Below are 16,441 nucleotides of genomic sequence, written 5' to 3'. Positions count from 1 at the left end.
TGAAATTTGCTAAGATAGTAGATCTTAAGTAGTCTCACCACACACACACACACACAAATGGTAACTATGTGAGGTAATGGATATGTTTATTACCTTGACTGTGGTAATTATTTCACAATGTATACATATATCAAAACATCACACTGTACATTCAAAATATATACAATTTATGCATCAGTTATCAAAAAAGCTGATAAAAATTATAATAAATTTTCTGATAAATTGTGACCATTTGAGGAAAAAAACTAAAGTGGATTCCTACCTCACTCCCTGTATCAAAATAAATTTTAGATATACAAAGAAAAAAATGAAAGTCCTTTATCAACTTGATTAATGATGTGGCATATATAAGAAGCATCTCATACAACCTGGAATGAGGTTGTAGGCATGCAAGTATGGTGGTATTATGGTGTTCCTTTTTCTGTTTCCCACAATCCAAAATACATACCTGACCATGAATTTAATGGAGTAAATAAAATAGCTTAAGCCAGGAAGAAAACATTTTGCAAGGGGGACTATAGCCTCAAAACACATTGTTCAATTACAAAGGTTGAAACAATTCTAAGAACCATAATTTAATGAGTACTGTTAGCCAATGTTTAAAGCATTATCCCTGATTTTGCCTGTTTTTAAAAGCTGTGTGAACAACAGTCACATCAAATGTCTGTGAATATTAATAATCATAACAAGAAGTATGTATTGAGTATTCACCATGGGTGGAGATGTTCAATGCACCTTATCCTAGATAATTCCCATAAATGCCTTCTGAAATAGGCATCATTATTATTTCTATTTCACAGATTACCATAGTGAGGCACAGCAAAGTTAAATAACTAGACCTCAGTCACAGAATAAGTAAGTGGCTGACCAGGGTACAAATCCAGGCAATTTGATTTCAAAGCTCAACTGCTCGACATGACATATGTAAAGTACCTAGTACAGTTCCCAGTATGGTGCAGACACTCAGAAAATAAATAAATGCACAAGAATTTGTACACATCTGTCATTTGGGGAAGATGAGCAATAGCTCACCCTAACGAATATATAAAATGTTTTTTAATGAGGCTACCTAGTACCCCAATATTATCAATCACATTTTTATATGTAAGTGTAATTTATGAACATAAGTGTTGGTATTTAAAATGAGTGAATAATACAAAATATTCCTTGCTGTTACATTCTTTAGTGAAACCACAATTCACAGTCTAACTAAATGAAGAGTGTGTTCAGGTAGTTTTAGCAGTACCTGGTGATTCCGGGGTTAACACTGGCCACGCATCCAACCACCATCACGTCCTTGCTGAGTGCATCTTTACAGACATCAATACCGACCACCATCAGGGACTTCAACTATAAAATTAAATTTGTCATGATTTAATAGGATGAGGTGTCATCTCCCCTACCAATGGTTTAATAGGAAATTTTTTTAAAACAGACTCCAGTTCCTCAATTCTTAAAGTTAAGCTATGTGTAAGGGAGATTGAGATCCGTGAGCCAGATTATTAAACCAGAAATGAGAGAGACTTAAAGATGGCAGGAAGAATATGGTACACACTTATCTTAAGAGACACACTATCGTCCAAGATAGCCATCATCCTTTGTGGGGGTGGGGAAGGGGCACCAGTGGCTAAAGAGATTCTGGGACTGTGGTCAGTGCATTTATCGCTTGCCTCTGGTCTGGAGGAATCTGAAGAGGAATCCCATTCTTCATTCTTCAGATCTCTAAGGAATCCTCACTTGGCTATGCACCTTTGCGGGGAGTGGGAGAGAGGGAGGCTGAGGGTAACTGTGTTCATCCTGGTTATGGACATGTAAGGAAATGGGCAACACTCCCCCGCTTCTCATTCTCCTCACTTACTCCTGTGGTGGCTACAGTTCAGGGAAAAGAGGATTTTCTTAGTACCTTCCACAGTTTGGAAGTTCAGATCATAGGATATGCCAGCTCCCCAAGCTCTGGGGAGGCCCCATTCAGGGTACAAGGCTATTCTCAGAGTTAGCACCCTGCTGAAAGCAGGTAAATGTGGAGCCAATGGAACACAGATTTTAAAATAGCAGCCAAGAGGATTCAATTCAGGTCCCTATGCTGAGTTAGCAGCTTAACTGAAGCTCCCTGAGAAGCATGGAGCCTCTTTTGGAGATTCAAAATGGCTTGTGGAATGCCAGAACCCAGGGCAGAGGCTCAAGAAACAAGCGAACCAAATAATTCTGGGATCATGTGATAACATCTCCTACTTTAATCTTTAAAATTAATTTAGTAATTACTAATAGAAAAAATGTGACAGGGTCCTTACAGGTATTTCCACAGCCCACAGTTCGCCTCCGAGCTTGCAAGTCATCTGCATGGCAATCTTGGTGGCGATACTCATCATCATGCCCTGTTTATTCAAAGTCCGAGCAAGCACACATTGGCTTGGGACTGGGCAGTCTGAGCTCAAATATTTTTTAATGGAATCATAATAGGTCTTCTGATTAGAAGGCAGAATGCACATTACCTAAAAGCAAAAACAGCACAAGATTTTGGAAATTGATTTACTTCTGCTAAGAAGTCGCTTTTTAAAGAAATGAATTCATGAATTATTCTCCAAACATCTTTTGCCCCTAAGTTCCCAAGAAGCAATACTAACATGCCTACAGTTCTCTTAAATGGCCATTAAACCACTGGTGAATTAATGCCATTTGAAATGCCTTCTCTCTGCAAAGCCCCATCCCACTCGTACCCATCTCCTCGTTTCTCTCCTGATTTGATTCTGTCAATTCCCTCAAATTCCCTTCTCACAGAGCTCCTTCTCCAGCTATCTCCATTCCCTCACCCCCCAACTTTGCAGTGGTCCTTTCCTGTGGCTTTCGAGTTCTCATTCCCATTGGTTCCTCCCTGACCCCATCCAAAAAGATAGGCAAAATCGAGAATTAGCTTAAACTATGGTGCTTTTCCCATTAGGTAGAAAATAACCAAAAATACACTTTAAAAAAAAAAAAAAACTGGAAGTTGACAGTATGGATATAGGGGGAGGGAAAATAAGGATAGAGAAGTTTCAAGTCCCCTGGCTTTTTTTTTTTTTTTTGAGACAGAGTCTCACACTGTCACCCAGGCTGGAGTGCAGTGGCGCGATCTTGGCTCACTGCAACCTCCACTTCCTGGGTTCAAGTGATTCTTGTGCCTCAGCCTCCCAAGTTGCTGGGATTACAGATGCCTGCCACCATGCCCGGCTAATTTTTTGTATTTTTAGTAGAGACGGGGTTTCACTATGTTGGCCAGTCTGGTCTCAAATGCCTGACCTTGTGATCCACTCGCCTCGGCCTCCCAAAGTGCTGGGATTACAGGTGTGAGCCACCGCCCCCGGCCAACTCCTACTTCTTATCAGATGCTTTCCACACTGAAGGGCCTACCTCCACCTCCTTCCCATCCTTTATTCTCCATTTTCAAAAGCCCCCAAACTGTAGAAAAGATATACACTGTCATGATTAGCAGAAGAAAACAAAGTAATTTTTCCACCTATAGAATTATTTAAAGTCACAATGTCAAAAGCTAAAATGATTTACATTTAATTATATAAAGTGAAGAAAAATAGTTTTAAATTATCAGCAAAAGACTCTTAGAGGCCTTCCTTCCTTCCAATTCATGGCTTTGGCTCCAAGCAACAAAAGTGGTAGAACAAGGCAGTGGCCCAATGGGCTGAGAGAAGATGGGAGCCGAGTGAGACTGGTTCCACACCAGGGGCTGGACAAGCAAGCAGGTATGTGGGGAATAACAGGAGCCATGCAACATACATTTCCTAGCTATGCCCATTGAGAAAGCCTGGGGATAGCAACATCCCGGTAGCAATTAAGCATACCAAGTGCCCCAAATCTTTGTATCTAAATACTATTATCTGCTAAAAGGACTCAGGACTCCCAGGAAAGATATCTGATTCCAGGGCTGGGAAGCAACACTGTTAGATGAGCCTGGAATATCTTATTTTGCCAGAAAATAAGAAAGTGTTCCAAGAAAGATGGAGACACATGAAAAAAAAACACAGAAGTCGGTTTGAAGGGGAATCCCACAAGCAAAATCAGGTACAATATTATGAGCAACAAAATAAATAGTAAGAGTAATGGACTATAACAAAACAGGAATCTATGAGTCTGTGCAGATGTAAAGAAACAAATAAATGGGGAGAAGAGAAAGTTCATCCTATGCCACCTAATAACTGCAGAAGGACTGATGGAATGGAAGACCATCATTTGTTAACCATCATAATAATATGCCACATATTCTGAGGCACAAGAATTGCTTGAACCCAGGAAGTGGAGGTCGCAGTGAGCCAAGATCGCGCCACTGCACTCCAGACTGGGCGGCAGTGTAAGACTCTGTCTCAAAAAAAAAAAAAAAAAGCCAGGGAACTTGAAACTTCTCTATCCTTATTTTCCCTCCCCCTATATCCATACTCTCAACTTCCAGTTTTTTTAAACTGTCATAATAATGACGGATTCAGGCAAGAATTATAATAGACGCTAAGACAAATGGGTAAAAGTATGATGAGAAACAGGATTATTTATATAGTCTCAAAGTATCTACATATGCACACATGCGACTGATAAAACTTAACTTTACAGTGGAGAAATCGGGCAGATATCACCGTAATCAGTGGAATGCCACCTGGTAGGGTGCACTCAGATTATAGGATCATTGCTGTGCTACTCTTGCCAAAAGTGCATAACGTGAATTTAATCATGAAGAGACATCAAACAAACCCAAATTGAGGGACGTTATACAAAATAACTAGTCTGTGCTCTTCAAAATTGGAAGGTCATCAGAGTCAAGGAAAATTAAAGAGCTGTTCCAGATTGAAGGAGAGACTATAAAACCTGGACAACTAAGTGCAGACAGTAGAGCCTTTTCCTACAGAGGTGACAATTGAGACAAATGCAGAAAACTGTTTCTTAATTTTGATGATTGTCATATGCTTCTGTAAGACAGAGACCTTGTTTATAGAAAATATGCACTGAAATAGTCAAAGGCACTGGGCCATCATGCCTGTAACTTATGCTCAAATGGTTCAGCAAAAAAGATAGAAAAGAATAAAGCAAATATGGTAAAAGGTCAATAATTTAGGATTCTGGGTGAAGGGTATATGAGAGTTGTTTGTACCGTTCTTGTCACTTTTCTGTAAGTTTGATTTAAGTAAAAAATAAATGCTCTTAGGGTGATAATTCTCTGTTTCATATAAGATCCTTTAGAGTAAAAGAGAAACTCACTAAAAGAAAAGCAAAGAGATAGCACTTAGCTAGTTAGTTCAGTTACTTTGCACAACATAAGAACAAGAATGTTGGAAGTTGGGCTGAGTGAGCAAGGTAAGAAGGGTAGATGGAATGGACAGGAAAAGCCCTGCAATAGCCCAGGGGTGCTGAGGTCTGGTAGAAGAGTAAACATTCCTGGGAAATAGGAATCGTTGAAAGATGTTTAAGAACAGGGATGCCAATTCTAATTTGTCTGGAATGTTGGGATGTGATGTAATCAAGCCTTGGCCCCAAACAGTCTGCAAAGTCAGTTACACACACATGCCCTTTGGGAAATGAGGCAACTGTGGATGTCCCACCAGGTGATGCAGCACAGGAGGAAGTGGTCCTCACTGAAACGCACAGGTGGTGGCAAGAATTCAGAGGAAGCAGGAATTTGGGGCCATAGGTCACTTGGAAAGATCTAACCCTCCAAGAATCCCCTGAAATACTGGGAACACTGGATACCAACATTTATGGGATGAGATGGGAGTCAGTTTATCTTAAATCTTAAGGAAAAGACCCCAATGAGTTGCAAAATATGCAGACATCCAAGTGGCTGTTATAGGGGTAACAAGAAGTACTGTATTTTAAAATTAATTTTAGAAATGTGGAAATGATTAAAGTACTAAGATTAATACTTTCTTGGGTGCTTTGGGGAAATGCATGGCAGTTTGCAAATATATCATGGGAGGGTATGTTCAGACTGTAGATATAAAGCAGAACTAAAATTATACATTAAGGAGTTCAAAAAGTATTCTATACTTACCAACTGAACATCAGGATCAACATATTGCTGTACAGCTCTAACAAATGCAGCTGGATTTTCTTGTACTTTTATGCTACATAAAAAGATTAATTTTGAAGCTATGTAATTTCCTTCTTAGTAGTACATAATCATATGGCATTAGAAATAATACAAATAAATTTTCATAACAGACTAGTAGTTTTAGGAAAAAATTATTAGAGAAAAATAAAAACCTTTTGAGTCTAAAATTGTTTCTTTCACTACAAAATATGACAAAAACATTTAGCAATAATTTTTACAGTATAAAAATGGTTTGGTAGAAAATAAGATCTTCTCAATTGTCCAGAATCCCTACAATCAATAACTCTATAGTTCAAAATGGGGTTGAAAGTGAACTTTTGAAATCCCAAGTCTCATAGTATCAAATATCTGAAACACTGTTCAAGCTCAACCAGGATTAAGATTTCTGTAAGAGTGAATCACTATAGCAATCTAAAAATGAATGTTCCAGAAAACATCAGATTAATGAGACCAAGATATTCAGCTAATTTGCATGATTCAGACAAAAATATATTTATTTTCCTTAGTGGTTGCTTGTCTGGAGCCTGGAACATCTAGCCTTAATCAATTAATCAGTGCACAGCTACTTAACAATTATCTGTTCTGTGCTTACATTATGTTAGGGGCCAGCAGCTCCAGAAGTAATTCTCACACACACAGGAATTTGTAAAACTAGTTTCTTTATGTAGAATCAGCCTCTTTTATGTGTATATAAGTGAACTGTCCCAATGCCCAGTGGCCTTTTAAAACTCGCCCAGCAGGTGGCAGGACCGTCAACCCCATGAGTGCAGATTTTAACAGACCTATGTGACTGGCTGGCAGAACTGTCTCAGCAACTAGATGGTCCTGACTCATCCAATTCAAACTCTTGCACTCTGACTCTGCTGCACTTACAGTCCATTCCTTCTAAAATCATCAGGTGAATGTTTTAGAAGACAGAGCTATGCATATAAATCTAACAAGTAAATGGATACTTTATGGAAAAAAGAAGGTGGAAATAAAATATGAGCTTTCAAATAAAACAGGCCAAGGACAGAACATAGCAATGGGCTTGTTCCAGAATTCACGTGAGAAAGAGCCTGAGATGTCAGCCCAGGGTCTGCGGACTGTGGCTTCTTTCATAATCATTTCCTGCTTTATTAGCTCATGGGTTTAGAGAAAGTAGAGCGGGTGTTTATTTATCCAGGCTATTTATTAACAGATTTGACAAGAGGGGAGTTCTAAACAATGGTGTTAAATGAGACTTTGGGATTAATACTTGTGCTACTGATGTAATTAATTAGTAACTATGTGTTTAAAGAATAACTCCACTATAACGAAGAAAAATAAGTATCTGTTCCTCTTTTCTAAGCATATCAGGTTCAGTAAAGTGAGGCATGACCAACTTTATGGCTTTTCTAAAGCAAAACAGTATTTTCAGTGTGATTGTATATGTATCTCTTACTCAGTGAAAAACAGTTTATCTTTCTCATCCTCAGCAACTAGCATAGTATCTACACGTAGTACTCAATAAATGTTGTAGGAATAAATGGTTGACCCTAGTCTTATCAGGAAACTCTCTGAATGACTAATAGTATGCTACAGTAACAGAATCAGAAAAGCTTATTTTCGATCTATTTTCACATTAAATTTTAAAGCATAAAATCTATCAAGTAAAAATCAGGACATGCAACTTTTATTTTTTAATATTCATTTGCTATTAAGTAAATAACCGATATGAAAAACTGATCTGAAGGAAGGAAAAACAGTTGAGAAGACAATATATGGACTTATTAAAGATTTATATCCCAACTGGTACTGGAAAGATTTTCAGGTAATGACACTACTGCTTAAGAACTGTGTACAAATTTTACAAAGACCAACATAAAATATATATTAACTTTATAAAAGTTTAGTCATTACAAAATCTATCCACTTGTGACTATTTTCTTGGCACTTTACATTAGGAAACGGTATTGGGATAAAGAAGTTTTTGTTGATACATCTGCCATTATTCCCTACCTTCTAACCAAACTAAATAAATAGATGAACAAAATTCAATGTATTCTCACATTTTGGGGTAGTCCACATTAAATCCCATGGAACCTGCAACTCTTCTCAAGCAGTTCAGAAAGCTCTCGGCAACATATTCAGTTCTGTCACTACATAAAATCAACCAGGTATTCAAAGACCGTGCATTTAAAATTTTGCAAGTTCGAACATCCTTGGACCAATCAGCAGCAGACACAGGTTGACACTGAGAAAAATAATGACCATGAAAGGATTGAACAAATTTATTCAGAGATCAACTAAATAAAGACAGTGTGAAGATGGCCAGCATTTGTCATAACTGTTTAACACAGTTTGCTAGTCAGTCTTAAAACACAGATGCAGGCACTGCACATCCGAACAGAATACATGTGCTTTCTGGGAGTGGAAGCATCTGGGCATCATCCCAGGTCTTCCAGGCACTGGTGGCAGAACCTTGGAGGTTCCTTTAATCTCATGATTCTCTGTGGTGCGCAGAGAATGGTGTCTGATTCAAAGACCTCTGAGGTTCCCTTCCAGCTCTGAGTATCTATGCCTTTATTAAGAATGATTCAGGCAAACAGCCTGTATTGTTTCATCTTTTACTTGAAACATCTAAATATCTCAGAGAATGCTGATTATCGATACTCTAGGTCATCATAATAAAACAAACACACCCTACAGAACAGTTAAGATTATATATTAAGCTAGGAGTAAGTACACCTAGAAGCAAAGATGAAGCCAGGATGGAGGCTCCTTTCTCACTCTCAAAAGGTGCCTCATGTGACCAGGAAAAACAGGTTTCCTGTGTTGAAGAGGGGGAATATTAGCCTGCTTCCCAGACCCTCTGCTTATATCCCCAGCCTGTAATTGAATGATGCCTCTGGCATAGCAAGTGGGGAAGATCCACTGTTAGAATTAAAAGGGACCACACTGTATGCTCATCTCCTGCTACTTGAAGTGCTGTCAAACACTACTTGACCAGCAGCATGAGCATCGCCTAGAAGCCAGTTAGAAATGCAGAGTCCTGGGCACCACCCCAGATCCACTGAATCAGAATCTGCAGGTTAACATGGCCCCCAGGTGATTCACATGTACACTAATACTTAAGAAACATCCCAATATTCTTGTTTTACAGACTAGAAAGCTGTGGCTAAGAGATTATGAAACCTGTTGGCAGCAGTGACAGGTTTAGAATGCTGGTCTCCTGACATGGCAGCCAGGGCACTTGCAACCAAGCACTCTGACTTCTCTGACTTCCAATCATCATCCTCATGATGCCTTCTACTGGCTGGGCTGGATTCAGCTCCAGGAGTCCACCTACCTCAGCCTGAGAGCAAAGGAGAAGGGCTAGCTTTCCATCAATGGCTCTCTCTGGAACCAACTTTCATTCCTGTCCATTAGAGCATGAAGAGAGTTGTAGTCCTCCTGCCCACAACACTTCTTCCTGCTGTTGTCTTATGGGGCTGGGAGGAGACCCAGGACAATGTACCCTGAGACTTGTGGACTTTTAGTTCATTCAATTCCTAGAAGCTAATTTCAGAAAAGCACAATGGGCCAAGAAGTTGATGACATTGTCATCTTAGACACCTGCTACCTCCAGTGTATGAGTTCTCCTGTTTTAATGCCCTTTCTCCTATGGACACCAGTTTTTACACCAAAAGAATGCAAACAAATAAATAAAAATGAAAGGCTCCGGGAAATACGATTTTGCTTATAGAGATTATGAGACAGATCATTTTAAGTACATAAGTCCTTCTTTACATGTGGATCTGAAACTGAGCTTCTCTTTACTGACCTGTCACCAAGATCCTAATGGGAGTCTACATTTTAGTACTTTACAATAAAGTTTTGTTTTGTTTGTGTTGAAAACTAGTACTTCCTTAGGTTCTCCAATGAGAGTTTTTGTAACCTGGATAGATTATTGTAAAGAAATGACAAGGCCAGGCATGGTGGCTCATGTCTGCAATCTCAGCACTTTGAGAGGCCAAGGTAGGAGGATGGCTTGAGCCCAGGAGTTCAAGACCACCCTGGGCAACATAGGGAGACCTGATTTCTACAAAAAATACAAAAATTAGCTGGGCGTGGTGGCGCATGCCTATAGTCCCAGCTTCTTGGGAGGCCGAGATGGCAGGATCGCTTGAGCCCAGGAGGTTAAGGCTGCAACGAGCTGTGATCATGTCACTATGTTCCAGCCTGGGCAACAGAATGAGACCTATCTGAAAAAAAAAAAAAAAGAAAAAAAAAAGATGAAAAAAAAATCCTCCATTCTACCACCATGATACATTCATTGTTCAGTTATATCAGTTAGACATACAGGTTTATTACATCAAATAAAGGCAAGAAGAGAGCCTTTAAACATGAAAAGAAATGCAACTGGTTTTTTAAAGTGGGCAAAACTGAGGGGGAGAAGAGAAAGATAATGCATAATTTTTGCATAAAATATTAATAGGTTCATTTCTTCAACAGAAGTCTGGAAGTGGCAATGATTTGTCTCTTCAGGTTTCCAAATGCGTCTCTCCCCAAGTACTATGTCTGGGGCTGAGTTCTGTGCGTATTTCTTGACTTTCGTGTCCATTAAGCAGTGTTTTATTTTGAAAGATTAACATACACAACTGACATAGCAACTGAAAGTCCAGTTTTGGTATCAGAAAACAGTCTTTTAGAACTAATGTTCACCAGTTAATAGAATTTCCTCAGATGACTATGGCCTTCTTTTTTTTTTTTTTTTTTTTTAAGAGCAATGCACCATGCAACAGAAGATGGGTATATTTTTAATTGCAATGATTTGAAATACCATCTTCTGACTAACCTAAATCATGTCCACTGGGTGCCGCTAAGTCCATGCAAGTAAATTCAGATTGACAAGGAAACCACAGGGGATCTGAAGTCTTAGGATAAAGAGATGGAAGTACATGGCCAAACCAAATATTATAAGCACACAAGCCACTCTGGCCAATGCACAAACTTACACATATTCAAGTAAATACTTTTAAATGAAAGTAAAATCACAGCACTTACTATGTGGTCTTGCATTAATATTTTTTCTGAAGGTACAACCCGGCCAGTCAGAGATATCTGGCTTCCAAAATGCAGTCCCCAGGTCTCTAGTTCAAAACGAGCTTTGGTGTTCCTGTTGATAGAGTTGTTTTAAATCATTAAACAGAGATATATTTATAACTTACTGAATTAGTCAGGGGCTGATTTTCTGTGTCTTCAGGATTCCTGGCTTCTGATTCTACTCAGCATATTTTTTCCCTGCTTAAAAGAATTATGGGACAACTGTGCTCATTTGGGATGTTCAGGAATGGGAAAAGGATTCCAGTGGGAGTACAGTGGTTAGAAAAATAAACTTTCGAGCCAGACAGACCTGGGTTTAACTCCCAGCTCTAACGTTTAATAATATATGACCTTGAGCAAAGTATTAATCTTTAAGGCCTTGGTTTCTTTACTGGCAAAATGGAAGGATAATAAAAGTACTTACTTCGTAGGGTAGATAAAAAGATGAAATATGATAATACATAGAAAGTGCTTACCATAGACCCTGGCACATGGCATGTGCTCAAAGCCTATGAGATATTATCATTCTTGATAACACACTTGTTAATAAAGAGATATTTTGGAGCCAGTGGATGTGGAGATGTCTTTTGTGAATATCTGAATTTGTTGGGTTGAGAGTCGAGGAAGGACGATAAAAGAAGGGAACATAAGAATTTAAGCTTCAGAAGATTCAGGGTCTTCCTATTACCCTGTCTATCCTATGAGGAGAATATTAATATCAGCAATAATAACACTACTTTCTATTGTGTAGTACTTTCTATTTATAACTTAATAAGCTTTAATCATAGTTGATGTTTTAGCTCATGGGAGTATGATATATGATAACTTCCACTGAGCCATAAGCTCCTTGAGAGCAGCAACCACATATAGGACTCAGCACACAGTAAGCCAGGCATTTGCAGGACATGGAGGTGACCCCCACGCTTTTGTTTCCCTATTAAAGCTCTACCTCTTTTTTTAGGGGAGCTCCAACCTCTTCACCACTGTCTCTCAGCAATAGCTCATTATTTCCACCTATTCAGATTATGTCTTCTCTGGTCACACTAATTCCTTTGAGTTAATTGTTTTGCTTCAGATACTAACTGCCCAAGATGAGATGAGTGAGGCTATCATTGGTCAGGAAATGGGGTGAGGTGGGTGGTATTACTGAAAGATGGTATTACTGAAACTTACTGAAAGATGCATCAGGAAGATTAATCCACAGTCACTATAAGGGAAACGAATGAGGAATCCCTTCTAAATTTGGCGTAAGTCTCAGGGATGTCCAGGATAAAAGGCATAAAGTGTATCCATGAAATAAAAAAACTATGAAACCACTAGCATGATAATAGAGGTCATGTTTATCATACGGAAATGTTTGAAAAAACCCTGAAGTGAAAAGAGCAAGTTACAAAACATGATGTACAGTACTATACCATTTCTCTTTTAAAAAAATAGGATTATATGCATTTGCAATGTCTGAAAGAATATTACTAATATAATAATAATGGAATTATTAATTCAATTGTGATTCACTCATTTGTTAAATATTTACTGAGTAAACACACATACACACTCTTTTCTCTCTCTCCTTTCTTTGTGCTGTGGAAATTTCCAAATCCTCCAAGAGCTAGTACTACTTTAAAAAAATTTTTTTTAAAAAAAGACTGTTGATCAGCAATAGAGCCCAATAGAAATATAAAGCAAGCTACATATGTAATTTTAAATTTTCCAGTAACCACCTTAAGAAAGTAAAAAAGTGGCAAGTGAAATTATGTTTTAAATATATGTTATTTAACCAATCATTTCTAGGTGTGTCACTAGCCACATTTCAAGTGCCTAGCAGCCACACTAGATAGTTCAGTTTTAGAGGGTCAGAAAGGAAAACCAAGGAGAAGCTCAATTTTCCAATCACATGTTACAGCAAATTGTCATAAGAACTGAAACACAGTCTGATAATCAGATAGGCAGAACCAGATGGCACAAAGGTATATCTCAAATTTAAAAGGCACATAGTGGGGTTTTCCTAAAGTTCAGTCTGCTAAGGCCATTGTATTAAGAGTTGAGCATTCCTGACCCTGAATACTGGGGGCCTGGTGTTTTTCTGGTTGCTTTGTTTGCTTGGATGTTGTTGTTGTTGTTGTTTACATTATAACCTTTTTCTTTATTCAACATTTTATCCAGACCTCAATGTATGAAACAGATGAAAGCAGGGAATGTGGGTAAAGTGAGTGTTATTCCCATCAGCATGGCTTCTCCCAACTCCATTCAACCCCTTAGTCCTGAGACATCTCACATGAAGGGCTGTGGACAGCACAATTCAAAAGCTCCTTGCTCTCAATCAATACGAATGAGACATTTCCTTCAAGGAATACAGTGTTACATGGACCATCTAATACTAAAAACTCAGCCCCAGGCAGGATGCATGCAGTGATCCAGCACCTCTGGATGTTGTCCACAAGCCTGGCCAGGCGCTGCTGCCGGCCTGAAGGAGGGAGACGTGTCTTTTCAGCCACAGCCTTCATCAGCTGGAAATCAGAGGTTGCCTGGTCAGTCAGCCCTATTAAATGCAAATGAAGACAAAGTGAGAAAATGAACATAAGCGACTCAGCCCATCGCAGGCCCAGTTTAAACCTTTCCGTTTGAATGCATTCACCATCTGTATAGCACAACCAGTAGAAATGAAAACCATGTATGTCATTTTAAGTTTTCTGGTAACCGTGTTAAGAAAAGTCAAAAAAGAAACAGACAAAATTACTTTAAATAGTGTATATTATTTAGCCCAGTATATCCAACATGTAATCAACATAAAACACTTATTGATGAGGTAGTTTCCTTCTTTTTTTCATATTAAGCCTTTCAAATCTGGGCTGTATTTTACACCTAAAGCATACCTCCTCTCAGTCTTTTGGTAGAGCTAGTCCCAATTCAAGTGCTCAAAAACTCATGTGCTCCTGGCTATTATATTGGGTCCTGCAGACCTACAATATCAGAACACCATTAAGAATGAGCACCCCTTAGGCTGGGTGCTGTGGCTCACACCTGTAATCCCAGCACTTTGGGAGGCTGAGGCAGGTGGATCACCTGAGGTCGGGACTTTGAGACCAGCCTGACCAACATGGAGAAACCCATCTCTACTAAAAATACAAAATTAGCCGGGCATGGTGGCGCTTGCCTATAATCCCAGCTACTTGGGAGGCTGAGGCAGGAGAATCGCTTGAACCCGGGAGGCAGAGATTTCAGTGAGCTGAGATCATGCCATTGCACTCCAGCCTGGGCAACGAGAGTGAAACTCCATCTCAAAAAAAAAATAAAAAGATTTGGCACCCGTCCCCTCAAGGATTGTATCCTCATTAATCTTTCTTTCTTTTCGTTTTCTTTTCTTTCTCTTCTCTTCTCTTCTCCTCTTCTCTCTCTCTCTCTCTCTTTTTCTTTCTGACAGTCTTGCTGTGTCGCTCAGGCTGGAGTGCAATAGCATGATCTCGGCTCACTGCAACCTCCGCCTCTCGGGTTCAAGTGATTCTTCTGCCTCAGCCTCCTGAGTAGCTGGGATTACAGACATGCATCACCATGCCCGGCTAGTTTTTTATTTTTAATAGAGATGAGGTTTCACCACGTTGGCCAGGCTGGTCTTGAACTCCTGACCTCAGGTGATCCGTCCACTTGGCCTCCCAAACTGTTAGGATTACAGGCGTAAGCCACAACGCCCGCCCTTCTTATTAATTTTTCTAATGGCAAAATAGATATATATGCATCATAACTGACTCAAGGAACACACAAATGCAAAATGTAGAAAGTCTTCCCTTCCTAGCGCTACCCGTTAGTCGAAAGAACATTGTTAAAAGTGCTCGAGGCTGTTATCCAGATTTTACTGTATGGTGAGGATTATATTACGAAAATTCATGCAAAAAGAAAGTAAGGATCATTCTGGCACCGATCTACTGATATACCTGAAGAAAATCTAAGTCATATTCCTTCCTATACTAGTAAATTCAAATAATGGCAAAGAGAAACTTGGTTTTAGGATGGTATCAGGGGGTCTATTTTACATCAAAGTAACACATGGAATATATGAGATAAAGGAAATAGATTCCAAAGGGCACTCAATTCCCCCAACATGTCTCTATTATTAAATAAATTACTTAAAAGGCCCATCCTCCATGGGTTAAATCAATGTCCTGGCATTCAGGTAACTTAAAGAGGGTCTGCCCACTGCCAAGCATCAGGGGCCGGTATCCAGGAGCCTGACAGAGGTATAAAACACAAATATTACCTGTTAAAAAGCAGAGCTCAGGTATCAGGTGGGCGAGCCGAGCCTCACTGTTGTCATTTCTCTTCCTCTTTAACAGACTAACAAGCATGGGCTGATTGAGGTCAGATACAGTAATATCATATTGCTATAAAATGCAAGATTAATGAGGGAAAAGTCAACGTGGAAGCACCGCCAGGTAAGCATCCTTACATTCAACAAGGTGATCCTAACATATATAAAAATGTAACCAATCCCATGGTCACCTACTTATTGCTACTTTCTTCCCAGGACCTTTCTATCTGAGGGCCAGTTTTATTATTTTAATTATTTTTTCTAACACAACACCATTAAAAATACCATTTCCCTGCTGTCTCTCGGTTTCAGCCAGATTCAGAATAGACTCCAGCTGGTTCTATACATAGGTCAATGACATCACTGGGACTGACTCAAAGCCAGCATTTCCACTACTGATGACTGAGGCAGACTGCCCCATGCTTAACTATCTGGCTCTAAACATCTATATTCATTTTGAAAATATCTATACACAAGCTGGAGGCGAGTTATATTGAGACAATCTCAGATTTCACAAAAAAGCATGACTGTCTTTACCTTCTGGGACAGTAGGATGTTACAGGGAAGCAGTCCTGAAGTCTGACAAATGTGAATTTGATCCCCAGCTCCTCTATTTGCTTGGGCTGTGACACTGGGGAAGTGACTTAACTTTCCTTATCTATGAAATAAGGATAACAGTAGCTCACAGGCATCCTATGTAAACCACGAGCAAGGGGTCTGGTTTATAATGAATCCCTGGCAACTGTTAGTTCATATTCCTCTCCCTTTGCCATCCTAAACTTCAATTTCAGCATTCTCACCTTGGCAAAAGCTCATTTACCCTCCAGTGACAAAGGTTACAATGAACACTCGTTTCCATTATAATTTGATCCACATTAGTGACAGAATAACTGGAATTAAAATGTATAAAATGCCTGGGTATTGTGACACTAACATCAATAATCACAATTAAAGAAGTCAAATGTGAGCATTTCTCTATTTCAAGAAAAACTCTGTCATTAAAATAA

At 39.2% G+C, this 16,441-nt stretch overlaps 1 protein-coding gene and 1 long non-coding RNA gene across 2 annotated transcripts in view; one reads left to right on the top strand and one right to left on the bottom strand.

Moving 5' to 3' along the window:
* The window catches only part of PIWIL4 (piwi like RNA-mediated gene silencing 4), a 48,436-nt gene that overhangs the window by 8,719 nt on the left and 23,276 nt on the right, over positions 1-16,441 (bottom strand). The window contains exons 9-15 of the mRNA XM_008020577.3: positions 15,384-15,507; positions 13,553-13,670; positions 11,093-11,204; positions 8,116-8,300; positions 6,026-6,098; positions 2,292-2,492; positions 1,247-1,350 (exon numbers count right to left, since the gene is read on the bottom strand). Coding sequence (XP_008018768.2) covers positions 1,247-1,350; positions 2,292-2,492; positions 6,026-6,098; positions 8,116-8,300; positions 11,093-11,204; positions 13,553-13,670; positions 15,384-15,507 — 917 coding nt within the window. The remainder of the gene's footprint in view (positions 1-1,246; positions 1,351-2,291; positions 2,493-6,025; positions 6,099-8,115; positions 8,301-11,092; positions 11,205-13,552; positions 13,671-15,383; positions 15,508-16,441) is intronic.
* LOC140712728 (uncharacterized) overlaps positions 1-16,441 on the top strand; it is a 164,796-nt gene that overhangs the window by 126,919 nt on the left and 21,436 nt on the right. Inside the window, exon 2 of the long non-coding RNA XR_012094436.1 lies at positions 15,460-15,558. This is a non-coding gene — a long non-coding RNA (uncharacterized lncRNA). The remainder of the gene's footprint in view (positions 1-15,459; positions 15,559-16,441) is intronic.

This window comes from Chlorocebus sabaeus, chromosome 1 (genome assembly GCF_047675955.1).
Source record: "Chlorocebus sabaeus isolate Y175 chromosome 1, mChlSab1.0.hap1, whole genome shotgun sequence".
In the NCBI taxonomy this organism is placed as follows: domain Eukaryota; kingdom Metazoa; phylum Chordata; class Mammalia; order Primates; family Cercopithecidae; genus Chlorocebus; species Chlorocebus sabaeus.
Note: the sequence above shows the minus strand (reverse complement) of the source record. Positions and strands in the feature narration are given on the sequence as shown.